Source organism: Polyodon spathula, chromosome 53 (genome assembly GCF_017654505.1).
Source record: "Polyodon spathula isolate WHYD16114869_AA chromosome 53, ASM1765450v1, whole genome shotgun sequence".
NCBI lineage: Eukaryota > Metazoa > Chordata > Actinopteri > Acipenseriformes > Polyodontidae > Polyodon > Polyodon spathula.
The window spans coordinates 44,919-68,370 of NC_054586.1; the positions used below are offsets into that span (position 1 = coordinate 44,919).

At 46.7% G+C, this 23,452-nt stretch overlaps 1 protein-coding gene across 1 annotated transcript; it reads right to left on the minus strand.

The window, feature by feature from the left end:
* Positions 1–104: 104 nt before the first annotated feature.
* LOC121307142 (collagen alpha-1(II) chain-like) lies at positions 105–23,179 on the minus strand (the record flags this gene model as incomplete). The annotated part of the gene is made up of 40 exons (XM_041239274.1): positions 105–203; positions 485–538; positions 740–847; positions 1,225–1,278; positions 1,666–1,719; positions 3,281–3,334; positions 3,438–3,491; positions 3,801–3,908; positions 4,062–4,160; positions 4,681–4,725; positions 5,309–5,362; positions 5,477–5,530; positions 6,071–6,124; positions 6,543–6,596; positions 6,719–6,817; positions 7,270–7,323; positions 7,918–8,016; positions 8,466–8,519; positions 9,514–9,621; positions 9,732–9,785; positions 10,264–10,362; positions 11,036–11,080; positions 11,171–11,269; positions 13,086–13,139; positions 13,531–13,575; positions 14,296–14,349; positions 14,647–14,691; positions 14,815–14,868; positions 15,016–15,069; positions 15,191–15,244; positions 15,619–15,672; positions 16,153–16,206; positions 16,729–16,773; positions 17,507–17,584; positions 18,077–18,178; positions 18,470–18,523; positions 18,636–18,668; positions 21,048–21,080; positions 21,326–21,342; positions 22,927–23,179. Coding segments are annotated over 40 exons (2,712 nt in total), but the record flags the coding sequence as incomplete, so codon positions are not given.
* Positions 23,180–23,452: the final 273 nt, after the last annotated feature.

The window sequence follows — 23,452 nt, forward strand, 5'->3', positions numbered from 1 at the left end:
CTCTCCTCTCTCTCTCTCTCAAGGACAGCTGTGTGATATTTTCTTCTTCTGCTCATTTGTAGCTCATTCTGATTTGCGTCCAAAGGGACTGGACCCTGAAATGACTGAGCTGCACCCCGCTCGAACCCGGATCACAAATGTTTTCTTACGTTGGGGCCAGGAGGACCAACTCTGCCAGCAGCACCAGGGAAACCAGTTGCACCCTGCAGTGGGAACGAGAGGAAACAGACGCTGTTAGAGAATGTACAGCTACTTACTGCATCCGTTTAAAAATCAACTATTTGTACTGAAATATGTTACAATTCCGCTCGCAGTCATTCATTACCAGAGCACAACCACCCATAGAGACAGATCTTGCAAGCGGCTTGCTGTTCTGCAGCTGCAGACATCTCAAATGCATTTTTTAATTCACTACAAGAGTGGAGGTATTCTCAGCTAGCTGTTGTGTGCATCATTTCTTTATATATATAATAATAATACTTACAGGAGGTCCCTGGGCACCGCGGGCACCTTTAGGTCCGGACACGCCAGTTGGGCCCTAAACAGATACAGAACAGAACAGGTAAGAAGACTGATTCGGTTCCAGCAATAGTCCTGAACGGGGAGGCCCTTGACGTCACATTGCAGCTTAATACTGTGCTGTTGCACAGTCCTCAGCACCCACTCCAGTGTGAAACCACGGCTCTCCTTCAAGACTGCACTGCACTTCAGTGCTTGTGCCATGGTATTGGGCTGTTACCTGTGGGCCAGGAGCTCCAGAAGGACCCTGTGGGCCTGGGGCACCTGCATCTCCCTTCTGTCCACCTTCTCCTTGCTCTCCTTTAGCACCAGGCTGGCCATCAGCACCCTGCAGGGGGGACGAGACAGTGCTGAGCAATCCACTCAAACTTTCCAGGTAATAACAGCTAACAGATGGTATCACCTATTTGTGCTGGATGATAATGTTACTTGATGTTATGCTTGCTGCCTGTAAACATCACTGCATCAAGTGCATCATTCTCACAAGCCTGCTACAGGAAATGCTATTATGTATTATGTATTATGTATCTGGGACTCTATCTGAGTGCAGATCTGGTATTTATAAAAGTATCTGCAGAGTCAAAGATAACTGGAAGGGTTTTGACAAGGCTGCCCCGACTGCATGAGAAGACTTGATTGCATCTGGCTTCAGTTTTTAAAAGAGTAAACCCAGATCTTAAGAGTGTTTTATAGAAAGATACTTACAGGGGGACCAGCGAATCCAGCAGGCCCAGGGGGACCATTCTCACCACGATCACCCTAAAGGAGAAAGGGAAGAGGCCATACTCAAGACTCAGGCTTTACCACAACTGCAAGGAATCACAAGGCCTTGGACTTTTAGTAAAAAAACAAAAAAGAAAAGCTCTAGAAAAGTTTGCTTCCCAAACAATGTAAATGTTACTCTGTTATTTTAATCTAATTGAACTTCAATGAAAAACAGCACCGTGCTGCAATATACAGGATCACTTCCATCCCCTGTTCATCAGCTTATTCCAGGGTTGAGGTTCTACTCGAGTCCCAGGATTTGCTTCCGGAACCAGGGCGTCACTAGGCCGATGCGTAATCTTTTTTTTTTTTAAAGAAGTATCTTAAAGTTTTTTGCAAATACATTGTGCCGGTTGTATAAAAACAGACAGTAAATCTTACAGGGGCACCGCGGGTTCCAGCTGCTCCAGGAGGGCCAGAGGGACCAGATTCACCCTGGAGGAGAAGAAGAAAAAGCAGGTGAGCAAGCATTACACTCATCAAATCTATCTATATTTGTGTACACTGCTGTGCAAAAGTCTTAGACATTTTGGAGGGGGTTATACTACCATAGAATCAACCAGCGCGCCCCTACATATTCGACCTGTCTGTCATTTAGATTTCCACACCGTGGCGCACCATAGGTCGACGATGTCCCTTTACTTTATCCCTGTTCTAAGTCTTCAGAGCTCAAACCCCCAGCACTTCCTTTGAAGTCCACGTTCGTATCACGTCTCCCATCCCGTTAGATTTAGCTATGGGTATCTTTACGGTGAAATCGACACGTTTTCTCAATCTGCGCAAAACCTCCAGCCATATGATGCTTAGTTTAGTTGGTCGCAGACCAGGTGCTATGGTCCACTCACAAGGGTATATGTAAGATTTTTTTTTTGTGAATCGACATTAAATTTTAAAAATAAAAAACACGTTTAACTTTATTTATTTATTTAGACTCGGGGGGATTTTTCGCAACCCATGATGTGCCCAAATACATGCTAGCCGGTAGATATACCTGCAGCACCAGTAGGCAATACCCTAATGGATGACTTTGAGTAAATGTCAGCGCCGAGCTCACGATAAAGAAATCGTCTTCCTCACGCTCAACTCAGTGGCCGCCGAGGGGACCCCCATGCTATCTTACGACGCTAACCACATTGTAGTGAAGTGTGTGAGGCGTATCGAACATAGGGCGATAATGTACTTGATTCGAACCCAGCATTCTGAGTCGGTTTTGCACACCCCCAAGATGCTAAATTAGTCTCGGCACATGTTTGGCATCACCTCTTGAACTCCCATACTACCAACTGCAGAGGCATAGCGCTATCAGAGCCCCATCACAGAACCCGCACCAGATGCTCCACACCACGACTCGTCACATCCCCCAAACACGCTGCACGACATTATTTATTTATTATAACCACACCCACACGGCGTCCCCCTTGCAGACCTCCCAATATAACCCGATTGTTGCTCAGACGTGTATGTGAATGACCACAGCGGAATCAAAACATCTGATATATAGCAGTATATCCCTGACTATGTCTTGAATCTTGCTGCACCAGACGTATAAACTGTGGCGGCTATACAGGTAACATCTATATAATAGTAGGTATCCGCTGCCCATGGTAATCGGAACATTGAGGCTTTTTTTGCACAGTTACCCAAAATCAACCGTGTATATAAAATACACCAGGTCTCCCTTCTCACATTGGAGGCATTGCCGTTTGATCTCATAGGACGGTAAGCCAGAGTTAATAACAGGATCGGGAGCGTCATTCATCAATAAGACTGGGGTAGGGTGATTGGCATCTTCCGAAGGGCCGTGTAGACGGCTCACATCATCATTATTATATATAACTGTTCTTGAAACGTCCTCTCACGCGCTGCTACTGAATGGTTTTGCACAAGGCAGTACGAGTATGAATGAGCAACCGTACGTTAACGCACCGGCATAATCCTCCAGCACTTGTGCATAGCAGTGTATGTGTGTATATATTTATTCTGTTTTCGTTCTTACCTTCTCTCCATTAGGACCAGCTGGGCCGGGTGGACCAATAGGACCGGTCAGACCCTGAGAGAGGGAGAGATCTCGGTGAGCGATCAGTTCAACAGCAGACAGGCGGTGGGTATGAAAGTGCAGCGCTGGCCTGCATTGTCAGCAGGCGGATACTCACTCGTGAACCGTCTTTACCGGAAGCTCCCTCGGGTCCCTTCTCACCAACGTCACCCTGTCAGAGACAGAGAGAGAAGCAAAGCAAGGGTTAACAGCGAGCCCAGCCAGGACACCTGCTAGACCTTGCACAGAGCTACTAACAACGACTCATTCGTTACCCGCTAGAAAACTTCCAACGCTCATCCTGCTGTTATTATTACACTGTCCACGTGGGGGCGCTGTCGTGCCAGTACACGGTGGTCTCACTGCCATTATAATTTAGTTTGTTTTGTGAACTTCTTCTTTTTGTTTTGGTAGGTTATTTTGCTGTTTTGTTTTGGGATAAGAGTTCCCGGGCTGTATCAGCTGTGCCAGGGTTACTCACTCTGTCACCCTTGGCTCCGGAGATCCCCGAAGCGCCTCTCTCACCGGGCATTCCCTGCAGGCCGGGGGGTCCCTGGGCTCCTACTGCACCAGATGGGCCAGTCGCACCCTGCACACAAGAACACAGAGGGCATTGCAACACGTTTTACAAGAGAGCCTCCATCAGTGAGGTGATCTATCAGAGTGGCTCTCCCAGTGCAGTCTGTAGGACTTGTTGAATGCCACTACATGGAGAAGGAGATGGGGAGAGGAGGGTACCCACCTTGGGGCCGTCAGTTCCGGGAGTTCCTGGCAGACCTCGGGGTCCCTGAAGACCCTGAGCACCTGGAGATCCACGCTCGCCAGGGAAACCACGCTCGCCCTGCCCAGGAGAGGGGGTTAGAGTCAGGAGCAATTCTGGTGTGTATGCACATGCAGGAGTCACTTACAATATTGAAACTGAAAACATTTGTCTTATTTTAATATACTGTCAATTCACTTACAATAGTCCCTGCCATAGCACACAGTGCCATCTGATGGACATGTGTTGTAACTGCGGTTTCATAGAATGTTTTTTTTTTTTTACTAAATATAACACACCACCCAGTGGCCACATCCCATAGTGTTATCTATATTAATAATAAAGTTCCTTCAACTTAAGGTACGGTTTAAGCACAGCCCCATTCGTGTGGCATGCCTGCTGCGTTCAGTGTTTTATAAAGAGTCTCTAGTGCATTAGAAAGTGTCTGTAGAAGCTTGTATCTCGAGAGGCTCCGGTACAGTGCCCAGTACGTGGACGGGCTGCGAATCAAAGGAGATGTCTTTTGCTCTCAGTGGAAGCTGCTGTCTATGGAGTGTGACAGGGAGTGAATGAGGAGGCAGGAGGCTTGGAGGAAACTCACTCTGGGACCAGCTCTGCCTGCTGCACCAGCTTCTGAGGGAACACCCTGGAGAGAGAGAGAGAGAGAGAGAGAGAGAGAGAGAGAGAGAGAGAGAGAGAGAGAGAGTCCCGTTTATACGGTTGGCTCACAGGCCAAATCCGAAGCCTACAGTACTTGGTGTTTGAGATGTTGATTCAGGTTATAATGCTATGTGACTTATTGATTGTGAGAAATTGGATCGCACCAGACTATACTTACAGAAAGACGTCTGACGCACAGTGGACAGGTGACGAAGGCGTTCCCTCTGGAGAGTGAGAGAGCCGTGCTCGCATCTCTAGAGCTCTGGACGTGAGAGAGAGAGAGAGAGCGAGAGAGAGAGAGAGAGAGAGAGAGGATCCAGTTTAATACAGGTACCGCACAGTGTCAGTGACTGCAGGCTCAGGAATCAGGAACCTACAAACTCTACAAATATCCAATGCAATATTAAAACAACAAACATTTCAGGTACTAGCTACACTGATATGCTTTCTTTAGTAGGCTAAATACGTCTCGATTAACCCTACCCCTATATATATATATGTATCTATATTAACCCCTATGTGAGCGAGGCTGGGCTGGCTCTTCAGCTGCTCCAGGGCGGGTCACTCACCTGGTCACCTGGCTTGCCACCTTCACCTGGGGGGCCGGGAGGTCCGGGCAGACCCTGGAATCAGACAGGAAAGGAAAAGGCTTCCATCAGTTTGGGTGCAAGACAAAGAGTGTGTTAAAATACAGCACTAAGTGCAATTAAAGGATATCTGGTCATTCAAACACTCACCTGGAATCCAGAAGGTCCTGGGGGACCTTGCTCTCCTCTCTCGCCAGCTGGGCCCTAATGAGAGAAAAGGGACATGGAATCACAAGACCTTCATCATCATCACTATAGAGCAGCATTAGTGTGAGCACCATCTAGTGGACAAGGCTGGGATTGCACCCACATGTGGCCAGTGCACTAATTCATTTAAAATCTGATCACTGTATCGTAAATTCAGTTTAGTTTATTTGGCAAAACTGTAAAAGCAAGTAATGGTTAATTATTTCATAGGTGGATTTTTTTTTTTTAAATAATTGAACAATATGGAATGAAACATCTGAGTTACACAACAGGTCTGGCATATTAAAAAATATTTTTATACATTACAGATTAGTAAACTGCTCAGTGCATGGGTGCTTTTCAAACGCATCTTTATAAGAAAGTGGTCTTGCATTTAAACTGACTCACTGCTGTTCTGCACTGGCTTGAAACGCTCTTAAATATCAAAGACGACAACGGTTCTCATGACAAGGATTTCAGAGACCTCTTTTTCGTTCCCCTTGTAATAAAACGACTGTGCAATGAAGTCAGCATCTGCAGAGTGAGGAGGATACTTACAGACGGGCCTGGGGGTCCTGCAGCGCCTGTCTCTCCGTCTTTACCGGACAGACCCTGCGTGCAAGAAGACAAAGATCCGTGAGTCCTGGGCAAGAGAAGAGAGCAAGCAGACACGCCCCTGTTCACAACGGACCCCTCCCTCCTTCGCTCCCTCCCTCGCTAGCTGGGGTTCACAGGGAGTAGTCCTGGTGTGCACTGTCATCACAAACTCCTTCAGCAACTGCAGCTGAAAACAAAGCATCTCAGGCTGCAGTAGCGACGTGTTGGCTATGAGCAGACGTGAAAGCCTCTGATGAGTTTGCTCGCTGCAGTCGCTCCGGTTGTAATGTCTGTAGTTTGTAGTAAAACCATGGTATTTTTGCAGTTTTTTTTACCATGCCTTTCCCTTATTTACGGTAGACCCGGTGTTCGCACAGGGCAATGGGAGCTCTGAACGCGCGGTCTTTGTATTAAAAACAGGTTAATGACTTACTCTTAGACCTGGAGGGCCAACCAATCCCTTCTCGCCAGCCTTTCCGGGCTCACCCTGGACAGAAACAAAAAGGACACAGAGAGGAGTTAAACCACATCAATCCCGATTTACCGCGTGCTGCAGCACCATCAGTGCAGTATTAACGATCTTCAGCTGGGTCGAAGTGGCGCGCTTACGTTGGCTCCTTTAGGTCCGGGGAATCCCATAACACCAGGCTGACCGCGGGCACCCTGGGGGCCAGGGGGTCCTGGTCTACCATCCTCACCAGCGGCACCCTACAGGCGGGCAGGGAGAGAGAGAGAGAGATCAGAACACAATCACAACCAAGCAGAGATATATAATATATATATATATAATATATATATATAATATATATATATTATATATATATATGTGTGTGTGTGTGTGTCTCCCTGTGTGTGCATGGCACTGCCCATGTAACTCTGAGAAAGCTGGCTCTCACCACTCACAGTTGGCTGGCTCCCTATCCTGCAGCTTCATAAAGCCTCAATACAGGTTACTGCAGCTCAATTTTGCTTGCTGCATGACTCTTAGGAGGTGTATTCATGGTATCTTTTACATTAAGAGGTGTATTCATGTTGTTTTGACTCCTTGAGTCCATACACTAGAGTAGGCATGCAAGAAAATGCATTTCTGTGTTAGTTTTTGACTAATCTAACAGGTGTATATGTTTATATATCATGTTCCTTATAAAGACAATACTTACAGATGGACCACCTTTGCCTTGAGGACCAGCATCACCAGGGCGACCAGTAAGACCCTACAGGCAGAGCAGAGAGAAAATGAGGTTTAGCAAGCTGCAGTTAAGGGATCCACTGCTTTAGCTTGACTAGTGAGGTCTGGATCATCTCCACACCATCAGGATCTCAACTAGCTAAACCCGCTCCAGCTATCAGCCACCCAGTTCACTGCCGAGACACCAGTACAGGAGGAATCGGGGAGGATTTCTGAATCCAGCAGCCAGCTGCTCTACCAGGAGAGCTCCCTTTCCTGGCTGTGCTGAGCCCACGCCCTCCCCACTCCTCAGCGTCCTCTGCTGTCCAGGAGTGGATCAGGAATCCGGACGGGCGATGGGGAGATTATTATTATTAATGAGTCATTCAGCAGACGCCTTTATCCAAAGCGACTTCCAGAGACTAGAGGGCGAGCTGTGCATCACAGCTGCTGCTGCTGCATGGTCCGTTTGCCGACCTTGTTCGTTTGCCGTCTCATCTGAAGCACAAGGAGGTTCAGTGACTTGCTCAGGGACACGCACAGTGAGTCAGTGGCTGAGCTGGGATTGAACTGGGAACCTCCAGGTATCAAGCCCTTTTCTTTCACGACCGGACCGCCAAGCCTACAGGTCGGTACTTACTCTGGCACCGGGCAGGCCAGGCTCTCCGGGGCGGCCGGGATCACCGTTGGCACCTTTGGGACCGCCAACACCGGGCTGACCACGCTCGCCAGGGGCACCCTGTGAGAGAGAGGGAGGGAGAGAGGGATCAGTCACTGCACACACAAGGCACAGCCCTGCTGGGATGCGTTGCCACACTCAGCAGCACATTGGTTCTGATCAGCTCTCATCATCCTGATTCACTCCGTGAGCTTTCTGTTTACACAGAGACACGTTGTCCAAGTACGTACCACAGAGGGTAAGGATATGTACATAAAAAAAGAATTAGACTTTATGATAAACTGTACATTGTCATCCTCTTTTACGTATTTATAATTGCTGATTTAAATGATTATTGTTTAACATGACACAGAGCACCACCTGGTGGTCACATGCTGTAACTGCATCTTAGGGATGTATTCTAGAGCAGCGCCAAGGGTTGTAATTGCACGCTATATTATTTGCAATAGGATACTCTGGGTGCAATCCTGGATTAGAAATGCTCTACAGGTTGCCATGGCGACATTTACCTTGGGACCTGCAAGACCATCTTGACCTGGGAAACCACGGTTACCGGGAGCACCCTAGCAACAAGAATAGAGAGAGATTAGCATTGGTAAACCAACATGAAACTCTAACAGTTCTGTTTCATACAGATTCTCAATTAGGATCAAGTGTTTGAAGTTGATATGAGAGAATGATACAGTATTGTAGTCTTGTGAAAAGGCAGGGGCTTGGCTTCTAAGCTATAGTAATAGATACTACTGAGTTTAAAGCTATAGTTCTCAGTATATATCACTCGGTGTGTATACTGTACTGCTATGAGCTTCTCTGCTGATCCATGAGACAGCTCTACAAGTCAACTAGCTAAACCTAGCCCTACCCCACCCCCAGTCACTGCCTTTACTTCTCTATCTAGTGCTCAGCTCAGCTGTGTTCTGAACCCTGTGTTCTAGCTGGTGCTCTGATGCCTGTCTCAGCTGGGCTGTCCAGCTCCTGAAGCCTGTGTTCTAGCTGGGAGTCCAGCTCAGCTGTGTGCTCTGAGCTGTGTTCTAGCTGGGAGTCCAGCTCAGCTCAGCTGTGTTCTGAAGCCTGTGTTCTAGCTGGGAGTCCAGCTCAGCTCAGCTGTGTTCTGAAGCCTGTGTTCTAGCTGGGAGTCCAGCTCAGCTCAGCTGTGCTCTGAAGCCTGTGTTCTAGCTGGGAGTCCAGCTCAGCTCAGCTGTGCTCTGAAGCCTGTGTTCTAGCTGGGAGTCCAGCTCAGCTGTGTTCTAGCTGTGCTCTGAAGCCTGTGTTCTAGCTGGGAGTCCAGCTCAGCTCAGCTGTGCTCTGAAGCCTGTGTTCTAGCTGGGAGTCCAGCTCAGCTGAGCTGTGCTCTGAAGCCTGTGTTCTAGCTGGGAGTCCAGCTCAGCTGAGCTGTGCTAGCTGGGAGTCCAGCTCAGCTGTGTTCTAGCTGGGAGTCCAGCTCAGCTGAGCTGTGCTCTGAAGCCTGTGTTCTAGCTGGGAGTCCAGCTCAGCTGAGCTGTGCTCTGAAGCTTGTATTCCTAGCTCTGGCTCTGGTGTCAGTTCAGTTTCACTCACTCTCTCTCCGGGGGGTCCGAGTGGGCCGGCAGCGCCAGGCTCTCCTCGGGCGCCTCTCTTTCCTTCCTCTCCAGCCGGGCCGGGGGCACCTTGAGGACCAGCAGGGCCCTGTGTGGCGCATCCAGAAAAAAAGCTGGATTAGTCACAAACAAACACAGCCTCCACCCGACGCCAACAGCCTGAGCATCAGCAATGTTAATGAGTGCAGGTGTACTTACGAGCTCGCCTTTGGGACCGTGTTCACCCTTGAATCCTGGAATACCGGGGTCACCCTGCGAGAGAGAGAGAGAGAGCGAGAGAGAGAGAGGTGGGTGTTACCACGGCACTCCACACGGAACAGGTTGCTAAGACCAGACTCCATCCCTTGAGTTCTGAAGTGACTCTGTTTCTATGTGACCATTTCCTCTGATGCATCTTAAAGATGAAGGGTTCGGCTCTCCAGATTGTCTTTACCTGGGTTATTGCTGTGTGATGCACTGAAGCGATTGCAGGGCAGTGCCGGCGTGCTTGGATCTGTATTTCAGTGTATAAACCTGCCTGTTATTCTTTATGAATAGATCCCACGTTACAGGTGCAGCTGATACATCTACTTCCCTCTTCTGTTCAGCACATCTATTCTCTTATCTGTTTAGTTTCTAATAGCATTGTGTGTCTTCAGTGGTGCAGAGCAGCGGAGTGCGATGACAAGCAGTCCGTCCCGAGTGAGAACAGTTCAGAGGGGGCTCTGGCACAGTTTTGGGGGTTACCTACCTGTTGACCTTTTGGCCCAAGAGGCCCAGTTGCACCCTGAGGTCCAGGGGGTCCACGTGGTCCAGGGAAGCCAGGAGCACCAGCAATACCAGGAGCACCCTATAGAGGGAAGCAGAGACACAATTATTCACCAGTCACAATTTCTGCATGTCAGTCCCAGTCCTGGCCTGAAGGTGGCAACACACTGAGATTGCTGACATTCCTTTGTGTTGTACTGCCTGGACCTTTTTCAATACTTTCTTCCAAAGCCATTGTGATTTAAAATTACAGCTATCTTTGATTACAGCTAAAATTACAGCTATCTTTTTTTCCCCCATAATTTTAAACAAATGTTTCTTGATCTACCCCTTTCTGCTCTGCCCTGGACTCGCCTGACCTCAGCACCACCTTACTGGATCCTCAGCTGATGCATTACTGCACTACCGTGTCACTGTGGATAGAAATTGCTGTAACCCTAAATTGTTGCATCCTAGTTCATATTGTATTTTAGTAGTATTATTTGCACTTACTGTAAACTATACTGTATTTAAATATTAATCTTGCACTGTAACCCTGTACTGCTCTGTAATACCTGCAAATCACTGCTAAATGCTAATAATAATAATAATAATAATAATAATAATAATAATAATAATATAATAATATAAATGTCATACTGGAAGTGACTCTGCAGCAGCAGCAGCAGCAGTTGATGATGCAGAGTTCACCCCCTGGTCTCTGGAAGTCTCTTTGGATAAAAGCGTCTGCTGAGTGACTCATTAATAACACTTACAGCTGAACCTTTAGCTCCGGGGATCCCATCAGTACCAGGGTTACCCTAAACATGGAAGAGAGACACACAGAGTCAGAGAAACAGCCGGAACGTCACAGCCATGAAGACGCACATCTTGTCCTTTAAGAGACTCACAGAAGCGCCGGCGGGGCCCGGAGAGCCGGGGGTACCGGACTCGCCTCTTGGGCCCTGAGCTCCCTCAGGACCACGAGCACCTGTGGGACCAGCTTCACCCTGCAGGGGGCGAGAGAGAGAGCGACACACAGGAGGTTAGCCATCACTTCATTCATCCAGGTACAGAAGCAGAAGCACGCAGGATCACACACTACTGCTGTATGGCTGTTCAAGATCAGGGTACCCTTTGCCTATAGTGCCTGGTTAGTGTCTCTGCTTGTTGAATTAAGTATAATAGTAAATAATTTGTCAAGCCTACATTCATAGGTTAAATTAGGCACCTCTTGTACTATTTTCATTTTTCATTGTATTTTTAAGTCAATTAACTGGACTTATTCAGTAATAACTGCTTTATGCCATGGAATTCAGTTCTGATTAATGGCCACACATATTTCCTCAGACACTTATACATGGGAGAGGCGGGCATGTGTTTAGGAAGGGGCTGTCCCAAAAGTGCAATACTTTCAGCCAAGTGTATAATGGGCCCCAGAACTGCAATAAGGGATCGCTGCCAATATACTCAGCAACTCATCTAAATATTATGATTCTGTAGGCCACTCCCACTCTGAAGTCATAACACGGCCAGCCAATCAGAGCCCACGGGAGAGGTCATAGGCAGACTGCCTATAAAACTAGGTGAAAGGAATTCCTTTGCAGGGTTTTAGTTTGATTGTGTGTATGACATCACCAAGATCACATGACCAAGACACTTTTTTTTCACAGGAGGAGAGCTGTGGGGCCAAGCGGTTAGCTAACGATTTCCAATGAAACACTTGAACCGACTGGCTTGGCCAATAGCGGCCGCTGTCCACCTCTTTCATTGCTCTGAGCTTCGTACTGATTGGCTGCTCTCACTGCTTCTCATTGGTGGAGGACATGAGGGGGAAGCAACCTGAACAGGTATGTCGTCACATGGTCCCCCCGAAGACTCCCCGCTCGCTCTTACAAAAGCTCCTGTTTCATTTTATTGTTTTGTAGTTTTTTTGTTTTTTTTTTCTATCGGTATGGCACAGTTAGACCTCTGTCTGATCACCATGGCAATGGCTGGAAGTCAATGGAGAAACATACAGAGAAGCTGAATTGGTCTCTAACTTTCCCCGCTGAAAACTTCTGGAATTCGGAGAGAGAAACAGCTGGCTAATCCCTTCCCCTCCTGCCCCTGTGTTTTCAATGACCTGAGATTCCCTGTAAACTTAACAAGCTCTTAATTAAAAGATTTCTGGAGCCAAACATCACAACCAATCAGAATTAAACTCTCTCTCTCTCTCTCACACACACACACACACACACACACACACACACACACACACAGACACACTCACTGACACACACAGACACAGACACACACACAGACACACATTTTCTGGAATGTTAACGTAACATTACTTATTTCTGAAGCAAAACTAGTTCATTCTAGAGGGTGATAAGCTTTTGGCCGCAGCTGTACACTTCTCTTTATTTTGACCCCTTTCACCAAGAAAAACTTTTCCTCACTCACGTCAGCTCAAAAGCTCCTAACAAACTTTCACACTGCATCTTTCTTCTCAAGTCCACACCCCCCTCCCTTCAGCAGCTCTCTGAAAACTCTGAAAAACAAGATCGGCTGAAAGAATGCAGTTCCGCAATTTAATTCAACTCTTCTGTACAAAAAAAAAACTAGCCTCTGGCTAGTTATCCTACAGCAGCAAAGACTTATCTCTCTCAGAATCAGCCATTCCTTCTCAGCCTGTATGCCTTGAATATGTGGGCTTCCCTTCCTGTCCCTCCCCTGGGTCTCTGTGGCTAGGCAGTGAAAGCTCTCGGGGGGGGGTTCACTGGCTGTTTCTGCTCCCTCTCTGCAGCTCTACAGGCGGGTTCTGCCTGAGCCAACACATACCTTAGAACCTGGAGATCCGGGGAAGCCTGGAGCACCGGCGGGACCCACGGGGCCCTGGGAGAGAGAGAGAGATAGAGAGAGAGAGAGAGAGAGAGAGAGAGAGAGAGAGAGAGAGAGAGAGAGAGAGAGAGAGGAGAGAGAGAGAGAGAGAGAGAGAGAAATGAGGCAGGGGCTCCCACTCTGATCATTCACTGTGGCATTCTTTCATACACCAGCAAAGGAACTTACAGATAAGAGCACTCACTGTGCCAGCACGCTGCATTCACGTGGCAATAGAACAGCGAATGCCAAGCTGAACAATGCAAGGTTCAATGTGATTCTGTGTTCTCTAAGAGAACAGTCCTTCAGTAAGCACTGAACCCTTTGGGATAGTAATCTGCACATGCTGTATTTATCAATGGCTGGTAACAAGTTCGCGGCTTTGACTTCGTTTTATTATACTTACAGGAGGACCAGCGGGACCAGGCAGACCATCGTTACCACGAGCACCCTGTAGGGGGAGGCAGAGACACACAGTTCAATTAGGTTGCAAGTTATAAACGTTGAATGTTGCGCGATGTAGAACTGTAGTCTACACTGGGCCAGGAAGTAAAGTAAAAAACTACAACAACCAGAACTCCTTGAGTTCAGCACAGCTGCTTCCTTCCTGGTTTCTGCTGCACTGGCTGCTGGGATTCTGATATAATGCTGTTTTTCATTGTGGTGAAACTAATATGGGATTTACAAGGGTTTCGCTTGCATCCAATTCAATGCAGACACACAGCCAAATGAAAAGCCCTTTTTAAGACTGCAGGGCTGTGTGGATGACTGGCAGCTTTGTGAATGTGTAGCCTGTACTTGCCACAGACTGTCATGTGGCTCAGTGGTTAGTGCAGAGTGACTGGGACCCAGGAGATCCTTGGGCTGAGTTGCAGCTCAGCTCAGCCATTGACTGATCTAGCTTTACTCTCTGCATCACTACAGTGTTTAAAAACAGGAGCCTTGACGCTGCCCCGGTCTCATCTCTCTGAGGAGCGGGTAGGTCTGTCTGTCTGTCTGTCTGTGGGGAAGAGTCTGCTCTGATTGGATCGGCTCTGCCAGGTTACTTGAGGATGGGGAGGGGAGAATAGGGAGGGGTGGAGAATGGGGAGGGGAGAGGGGAGTATTGAGAGGGGAGGAGTATGAGGAGGGGAGAGGGGAGTGCAGGAGAATGGGACAGGGAGACACTCACAGCAGCACCAGCAGGTCCATTACGCCCTCTCTCGCCGGGGAGACCGCGTGGACCCTGAAAGAAGAGGAGAGAGAAACACACATTACTAAAGATCTGTTGGGTTTGAATACTGTCTTCTGCTAAAAGACCACTACACAGCGGTCCAGGTTCAAAATGAAAAACCGTCGATTTATCAACGCTGCAATACCAATGCACTGTACTGGGTTGCAGTATTCCACTCCAGTAAGTCTTCATATTGGTTTGTGCCGATTCCTATTGGCTCCCAGCGGGAGGCGGGATCAGGAAGCAGGAGACACGACTGTCTGAAGACAGGCCTGGCAGGACTGGTACAGAAATGATCTTTCTACTCACCATGGGACCGGGAGCGCCATTCTCACCAGGAGAACCAGCTTCACCCTGCAGGAGGGGAGAGGGAGAGGGAGAGAGTGTGAGAGACAGGGCAAGGAAGGATTCATGCATAATGAAGAAAAAAAATAAGAGATGATCACTAATGGCCGTAAACGACTGTGCTCTTCCTACCTTTGCGCCTGCAGCTCCAGCCTCTCCCTTCACCCCGTCTAGACCTGGGTAACCCTGCAGAGGAGAGAGACACACACACACACACACACACGCACACACAGAGAGGGTTAGCAAGAGGTTTGCCTTGGCTGGACTGCACAGATCTGCAAACGCAGAGCAATGCAGTAACACATCCAAAATGGCCGTTCCGGAAACACTCACTCTGTGTCCTTTGATCCCGGGGAGTCCAGGGGTTCCTGGGAAACCACGTGCACCCTGCGGGATGAAAGAGAGAGTGGGTAGAGGGTGAGCTTCAGCATCAATAATAATAATAATAATAATGAATGTATAAGAAGAAGACAGACATCAGGAACGGCTGAACTGTTGAGATCGTTACCTGGGGCCCAGGTGAGCCACGCTCTCCAGATTTACCAGGCTTGCCAGCTTCACCCTGAATGAGAGAGAGAGAGAGAGAGAGAGAAAACTCACATGTCAGACACTGAAACACCTTATGCAGTCCTGGCTAGTACTGGAAGATTACATTCCAAACATTTTACTAGGGAGGAGCATGCAAAATGTAACCCAGAATCGTGTCTCCTGCCCATTGTTATTAACCATTTTAATTGTAATCGGATTGAAAAAAAACTTAACAGCATAGCACCACTTGGTGGGCAAATGCAGCAAGTGCGGTTTCTCCGACGGCTTGATAGCAAATGCGCCATCTGGTGGCCAAATGGTAGAACTGCAGGTTCGGTGTGCAGGGCTCTTTAAAGAAACAAGCTACAGGACGATGTTGATCATAGTGATGCCAAGAAAGGTACTCACATCTTCACCAGGCTTGCCAGAAGGTCCAGGGGGACCACGGGGACCAAGGGGACCCTAAAGAAAAACAAAGCTGTTGTAAGAGGGCACTGTCACTGTCAGGAACACTATATCACTCTCTGCACTGGGATTCCATTGTAGAATTCATGAGCTACAGAACATTGCATCTGTGTTGCTGTGGGGCTCTATGTAATTTCATATCAGCCGTTTTAAATATATGCAGTTTGTTAGCTAGTTATTCGGATGCAGTGTTAGTAAATGTTGCAAAGTGCAGTCATAGTAAATATTGCATGTTGTGTAACTCGGCAGTGTTTGGTGAGATTAAGACTGCAATAAGGATTTACAGGTACATTAACCCTGTGCCACCTCCAGCTGTTAAAACTGGCATTTTAATACAGCCATTAAAATTCCCTGCCAATTCCTAACTGGTTTGCACATAATGACACGATTGCAACGGCTCGCTTCCCGGGAACGCTCTAGAGCTCTTGTCATTTTGTCTTTATTTGAGCGGCTCACAGCCGCGGCTTTGATACTCACAGCAGCTCCGGGTTCACCAGGCTCTCCGGGGTTGCCTTGGAAACCTTGTGGGCCCTGAAATCCACAGACAGGAGACACACCGTTACACTCGTCAGCTCCCCAAGCACAGGCAGAGGCCAGCAAGCTGGGCGCTCCGGAGGTCAAACAACTCGGGCAGTTTCATTAAGCAGCGTGCATGTGTGTAACCAACCCGGGCTTCTTTCGAAGATTATCAGCAAGGTTTTTTTTAATCAAGACAAACAAGCCCCTGTTTCAGTGTGGAACGCTGCAATGACACGCCCTCCAATAACTGAAACTAAAAACTGCCTGGGACTTTGCAGCTTGTGAAGTAAAAGTGCCCTGGAGGGCGTCTAAACCACACACAAGATAAAAGAGTTATAATAGCACGCTGGGTCTGGATGCATTGGCGTACCACGAAGTGGTAGGTAAGCTTTGTTTGGGTTGCATGTGTTTGAAACACAACACAATCGCCGCTTTTAGCATTTTACATATTGCTTTTTTATTACACTTCTTAGAAGTGTACTCTGAATACACCGGTGTGTGGCTTTTCGCTTTGTAAAGAACAGAGGTACTTACAGGAGCGCCAGTGGGGCCGGGTGGCCCTCGGGGACCCATGGGGCCCTAAAAAAACAATACAAGAATCCAGGTTAGAGACAAAGAGCAACACTGTGCTAGACCAACTCCTTCAGCAGAACCTGTGTGCTACAATCCACAGGATCTGTCCAAACAAGCGTGCATTAGCCAAGGAAGCAGGGATATGGGCTATATAAATTCACTGCAGCTACATATTTATGAGACACGCTTTGCGGTGCCCTCTTAAAGAAACCGGCAGCAATGCAACGCTGGGCACGGTCGACTGGGCAGCCTCTTTCATCACAGAGCTCTGAACTGCAAACCCAGTAGGGCCGAGGAGTGGCAAATATAAGTCATCAGGCCTTCCCATGTAGTGGCTGCCAAGCCTGGTTTGATCAAAGGCATTCTCAGCACTGAAAGCTGCTGCTGCTGCTGCTGGAACAGGGCCCACAGCTACTGGCCTCTTTTCAAGACTAATACATGAGGTTTAACTGGAGTAAAGCGCTACTTTGTGGGGCTCATTCAGTGTTTACTGACAGCAACACTGAATGCCTTGATCTGGTCAAATATTAAATATTTGTTTGAACACAAACGAGCTTCAATGAGCTGCACTGTGCAGAAGGGGCTGTCAGTTCCCTGGGATGCCCTGTTGGCCTCCCATGACACTGTCCTGGCGTAAGAAGCTCAGACGCTCTGGGCTTCCAACCTGGCCAGTTTAAAAGGGACAGACTCCCCCTCCCTTCCTGTAGAGGGCAGCAGTCTGCAATAGGGATGATCTTACCATTGGTCCTTGCATCACGCCCATTTGAGCACCACCAGCTTTCTCATCAAAACCTCCTGCCATCTGAGCAGCAAAGTTCTACAGGAGAGAAGGGGATGGAAATGTCAAGGTTAGTGTCGGAGGACGTCTCCACCGCAGTCACTGCTGTTTACAATGCCAGCCTGAGCCGTCACGGGACAGTAAGACAGCGGGTGCTATTGCCAAACTACTGGCAGTCCTACGGTATCCTATTTGGGATTTGGGTATGAGTTTGCACATTATATAAAAAAAAACCCAGCTGCTGCTAATGATATAACAGTGCAATTTAAATACATTACCATCAGGTGGCTGCAAGCGCACATTTTAATACTTTTGAGATCTTTAATCTCTAGTCCGATTTTGGAGTGAACCCCAGTCTGCGGTGTAACAGCAGAAGAGCAGACTGCAGGGCAGGATGGATCCTCTCTTTCTCAGTGTATGAAGTGGAGCGCAGCGGCGCACAGGGCTCTCCTGTCCTCGCCAGCCTCGCTCTGGGCAGTACCTGTCACCCTGTCTGCGGAGGCTCTCTGCTGGGTGTGGGGCAATACTTACTCCGCCAAGGCCAGGGGGACCGTTGGGTCCGGGTGGTCCAGGGGGTCCGGGGTTGCCAGGAGTGCCGGGTTCACCATCTCTGCCGCGAGGGCCGGGACTGCCCTGGAGAGGAAGAGGAGGAGGAGGAGGAGGAGAAGAGGGAGAGGGAGTCAGAAAAGCACCACCGACAGTCACGCTCTGAATCAGACCGTGCAGATCAGTCAGCCAGGAAACAACTAGTCATTGCTACCTTGCTCACCTATTAACAGACTCGCAAAGAGTCTGGTTTACCTACTGCCGTGAGTCCTCTATTGTATTACAGGGATGCAGTGGTCAGGTAGATTGCAGGTCATTAGAATCCCAGTTTAATCTGTTTTTTTTTTTTTGACAGCTTGGATGGTTTTTAATACTCACTTTGTCACCTTTGTCTCCTCTCTCGCCTCTTGGTCCTTGTTCTCCTGGAGGTCCCTGTGAAGAAAGTAACAAGAAAAGCGTCAGGCATTTGGGGTTCAGCCTCGAGGCTGGAAAAGCTGGAAAAAAAAATTAATAAAAAGGAGGAAATGATTGAAAATACTCGTACCATTGGGCCTCCCGGTCCTCTTGGTCCTACAACCTGCAGAGCCAAATAAAAAGAGATCTAATGAGAAAGCTGGTCTCTCTCACACACAGTAAAGAGATCTAATGAGAAAGCTGGTCTCACACACACACAGTAAAGAGATCTAATGAGAAAGCTGGTCTCACACACACACAGTAAAGAGATCTAATGAGAAAGCTGGTCTCACACACACACAGTAAAGAGATCTAATGAGAAAGCTGGTCTCTCTCACACACAGTAAAGAGATCTAATGAGAAAGCTGGTCTCTCTCACACACAGTAAAGAGATCTAATGAGAAAGCTGGTCTCACACACACAGTAAAGAGATCTAATGAGAAAGCTGGTCTCACACACACGTAGTAAAGAGATCTAATGAGAAAGCTGGTCTCACACACACAGTAAAGAGATCTAATGAGAAAGCTGGTCTCTCACACACACAGTAAAGAGATCTAATGAGAAAGCTGGTCTCACACACACAGTAAAGAGATCTAATGAGAAAGCTGGTCTCACACACGCAGTAAAGAGATCTAATGAGAAAGCTGGTCTCACACACACAGTAAAGAGATCTAATGAGAAAGCTGGTCTCACACACACAGTAAAGAGATCTAATGAGAAAGCTGGTCTCTCACACACACAGTAAAGAGATCTAATGAGAAAGCTGGTCTCACACACACAGTAAAGAGATCTAATGAGAAAGCTGGTCTCACACACACACAGTAAAGAGATCTAATGAGAAAGCTGGTCTCACACACACAGTAAAGAGATCTAATGAGAAAGCTGGTCTCACACACACAGTAAAGAGATTGTGGCAAAGCAGAGCTCTGCTAAAGAGAAAGGCAGGGATGGGGTTAACTTCCACACCTGCAGGGTAAAGAGATCTAATTGAGAAAGTTGGGTTGATTAACGATCAATCAGCGCCCAGCCACCTGATATAAAAGGAGGCCTCTGCTTCTCATTTGGGGGAAGAGATCTAATGAGAAAGTTGGTTTTTTTTTTTTTTTTTAAAGAGATTTAATGAGAAAGCTGGAATCCAGTGAAGGCATTGCCCAGCCTGGAGATTGTTATTTTTGTAAGAGATGCTTTTTGTCTTTCTTTGTGTTTAAATTGCTTTGTTTTGGCCCTTGTGCACACACATTTTTGTGTTTATTTAATGAGAAAATAGTTATTTTTTTGAACTGCAGTCTGTCTCTGGGCCTCTATCCACTCGCCAGCCTGCCACAGAGATCTAATGAGAAAGCTGGTCTCTCTCACACACAGTAAATAGATCTAATGAGAAAGCTGGTCTCACACACACACAGTAAAGAGATCTAATGAGAAAGCTGGTCTCACACACACAGTAAAGAGATCTAATGAGAAAGCTGGTCTCACACACACAGTAAAGAGATCTAATGAGAAAGCTGGTCTCACACACACACAGTAAAGAGATCTAATGAGAAAGCTGGTCTCACACACACAGTAAAGAGATCTAATGAGAAAGCTGGTCTCACACACACACAGTAAAGAGATCTAATGAGAAAGCTGGTCTCACACACACAGTAAAGAGATCTAATGAGAAAGCTGGTCTCACACACACAGTAAAGAGATCTAATGAGAAAGCTGGTCTCTCTCACACACAGTAAAGAGATCTAATGAGAAAGCTGGTCTCACACACACAGTAAAGAGATCTAATGAGAAAGCTGGTCTCACACACACACAGTAAAGAGATCTAATGAGAAAGCTGGTCTCACACACACAGTAAAGAGATCTAATGAGAAAGCTGGTCTCACACACACAGTAAAGAGATCTAATGAGAAAGCTGGTCTCACACACACAGTAAAGAGATCTAATGAGAAAGCTGGTCTCACACACACAGTAAAGAGATCTAATGAGAAAGCTGGTCTCACACACACACAGTAAAGAGATCTAATGAGAAAGCTGGTCTCACACACACACAGTAAAGAGATCTAATGAGAAAGCTGGTCTCACACACACACAGTAAAGAGATCTAATGAGAAAGCTGGTCTCACACACACAGTAAAGAGATCTAATGAGAAAGCTGGTCTCCAACACACACACACACACACACACACACACACACACACACACACACACACACAGAGTAAAGAGATCTAATGAGAAGGCTGGTCTCTCACACACAGTAGAGAGGCTGTGGGGCTACATCTAGGAGGAGTGCCTGTTTATATCAGCTTCAAACAGTTCTTATCAATATATGATGTCTACAGTGATGGGTATTCTAGTTAGTGTAGACAAAATATAGCAAGGTGTGCCCTGCTACAGATCGTGCATCTACAATTGATCTCACTGGCGATGGGAGTTCTAACAGCTGAATTGTTGATTCTTGGTCTATTTTTTAAACTGGTGTATTTATGAATTGTTCCAGATTGAAAAACACACTTACATCTGTTATATCTCCTGGTTCACCCTTCTGTCCCTGTAGCAGAAAAAAAAAAAAGGTTTTCAGTTTTAATCAATTTCCTTTATTTATTTACAATACCAAACACTACTACTGAATAAAACAATGGATTAAAATGAAATAATAATAATAATAATAATAATAATAATAATAATAATAATAATAATAATAATAATAATAATAATCTAGTTGTATGTTTTCTTATTGTAATATAAACACTTAGAAGATTTAAAGCAAATCAAAAATCGTTCAAATCATCTCACCTTACGGCCAGGTTGCTCTGTAGTCGGGGGGGAAAAACCACAAACAGGTTAATAAAGCTCTTTTAACAGACACAAATCACCCGTTAACACGCCGACTACAAGAGACAGGACAGGAACAACCTAGCCGAGGAAGGAAGGGACGGAGGTAGGGGAGTGACTGGGGCCTACAAAACAGACTAACTGACTTACAGGAGGAGACCCATCTACCCTGGAGAGCCAGCACAGCGGTATGGAGATGCGAGCTGCGTTATCTTTGATGGAGGTGCCCATGCTGCTGGCAGTAAGCGCAATTCAGCGGCTATTATAAACTAATAATAATAATAACAATAATAATGATGATGATGAAAGAACTAAGTTACTTTACTTTTACGCCAGCCACTGTCTAGAAAGGGATGTTATTGAAGCAGGTAACGGAATTGCTAGCATGTGTGAGGAGAATAGGCAAAAGACAGTGAATATCTAGGAATAATACGGAGGCATTTTACAAAGCAGGTTCAAAGCATTAGCTAGCATGCATGCAGTAAACAGTGAATTATTGCCTGAGAGTGTGCACTTCAATGAATGCTTTCAGTTCACCCCTTCCTACACCAGTGTGAGCCTGCTGGTTAAAAGTGAGGCTGGAATACTTGGGCTGGTTTCTGCAGACTCACACAGAACTTCCAAGTTCATTCAGAGTCATAGGGAATATTCTATAGACCGTTTAATATAAAGGTACTGACGGTCACAGTGTCAAAATAATAATAATAATAATAATAATAATAATAATAATAATAATAATAATAATAATAATAATAATAATACTGGTGTCAGAACGGGTTTTAAAAAGACCACTTCTAATTCTAGAGTTCATTCTCAACTCCATTTATACATCGTCTTTGGCTTGAAAGTAAAACTAATATAGCATGGAGAGGCCTCTGGGACCCTTCGAATTCGTCCGCATTCTTTCCGCTCAGAATAATGAACAATTCTGCAAAGCAACTGCGTAATGCTCGAATAGCCCGGGCCATGCCATCAACACAGGGGGGCCTGTGCCAAATGCAAGGATACCGGAGCCGCCTTCCCTTATTGGGTTTGTGGAAATGTACGCTCTCGAGCCCAACATGTGTTTCGTGTCTTTGTATTTTCCCCTCTTAAATCAGGCCCGAGGTATTCTGTCTAAAGCAGCAGACATCGCTGGGGGAAGAAACTGGCCCGCGTCTTAAACCCAGGCGTTTCCATAATAGATCCCACATGTGTACAGTCCTATATGATTCTGCCAACACACTCTATTTTAAATACGAAGCGTGCATTGTAACCCTGTACTGCACTGTAACACCTGGAGATCGCCTTGGATAAAGGCATCTGCCAAATAAATATCAATTATATCCAAGGCCAATTCAGAACTGTACTATTCTGAATCCAAGACAATAATAATAATATTAATAACAATCCAATGCGTGTATAAAGTGAGTTAGAAGTGTCTTTTTGGTTGGTTTGTTTGTATACAACGCCATGGATTGACAGGACTCGGGCGCTCAGAGTCCCGTTAACCACGGGTTTTTATTTATACAACAGAAAACAACAGTAATTTATTTATGGAAGGTAAATAAATAAATTACGACCACCGGGGGAGGTCTCGCCGGCGGGGCAGATGGGGCAGCATTCTCCGAAAGGTATTTCTGGGTTAGGGCAGTCTTTAATGTCCTCGCAGATTATCTCGTCGCAGAGGATGGTCCCGGTGTCGCACACACAGATTCGACACGGCTCGGGCTTCCACACATCCTTATCGCTATAGCTCTGCCCGTCCTGTGTGCAGCTGCCAGCTGGCGGAGGCACGACAAGCACACGGGTTTGAGGGGGGATGAAAAAGAGAGGTCATGACGTTAGCATCATCTTCCTGAGATATAGTGTCATCATCACAGTCAGGTAGCTAGAAAAGGAACAAAGTTATTATTCTTCCCACGTTCCCCTCCCCCTCTCCCATCCCTGCCACCTGTTTTTGTAAAGAGGAAGAAAATGCTGAAGAAAACAATTATGCAATGCAAAAAATAAATGCAATAACCCCCCCCCCCAAAAAAAAATAAAATAAAATAAAAATAAAAATAATGCAATAAACTAAGAAGCAAAAAAAGCGTTTCATTTCTGAAT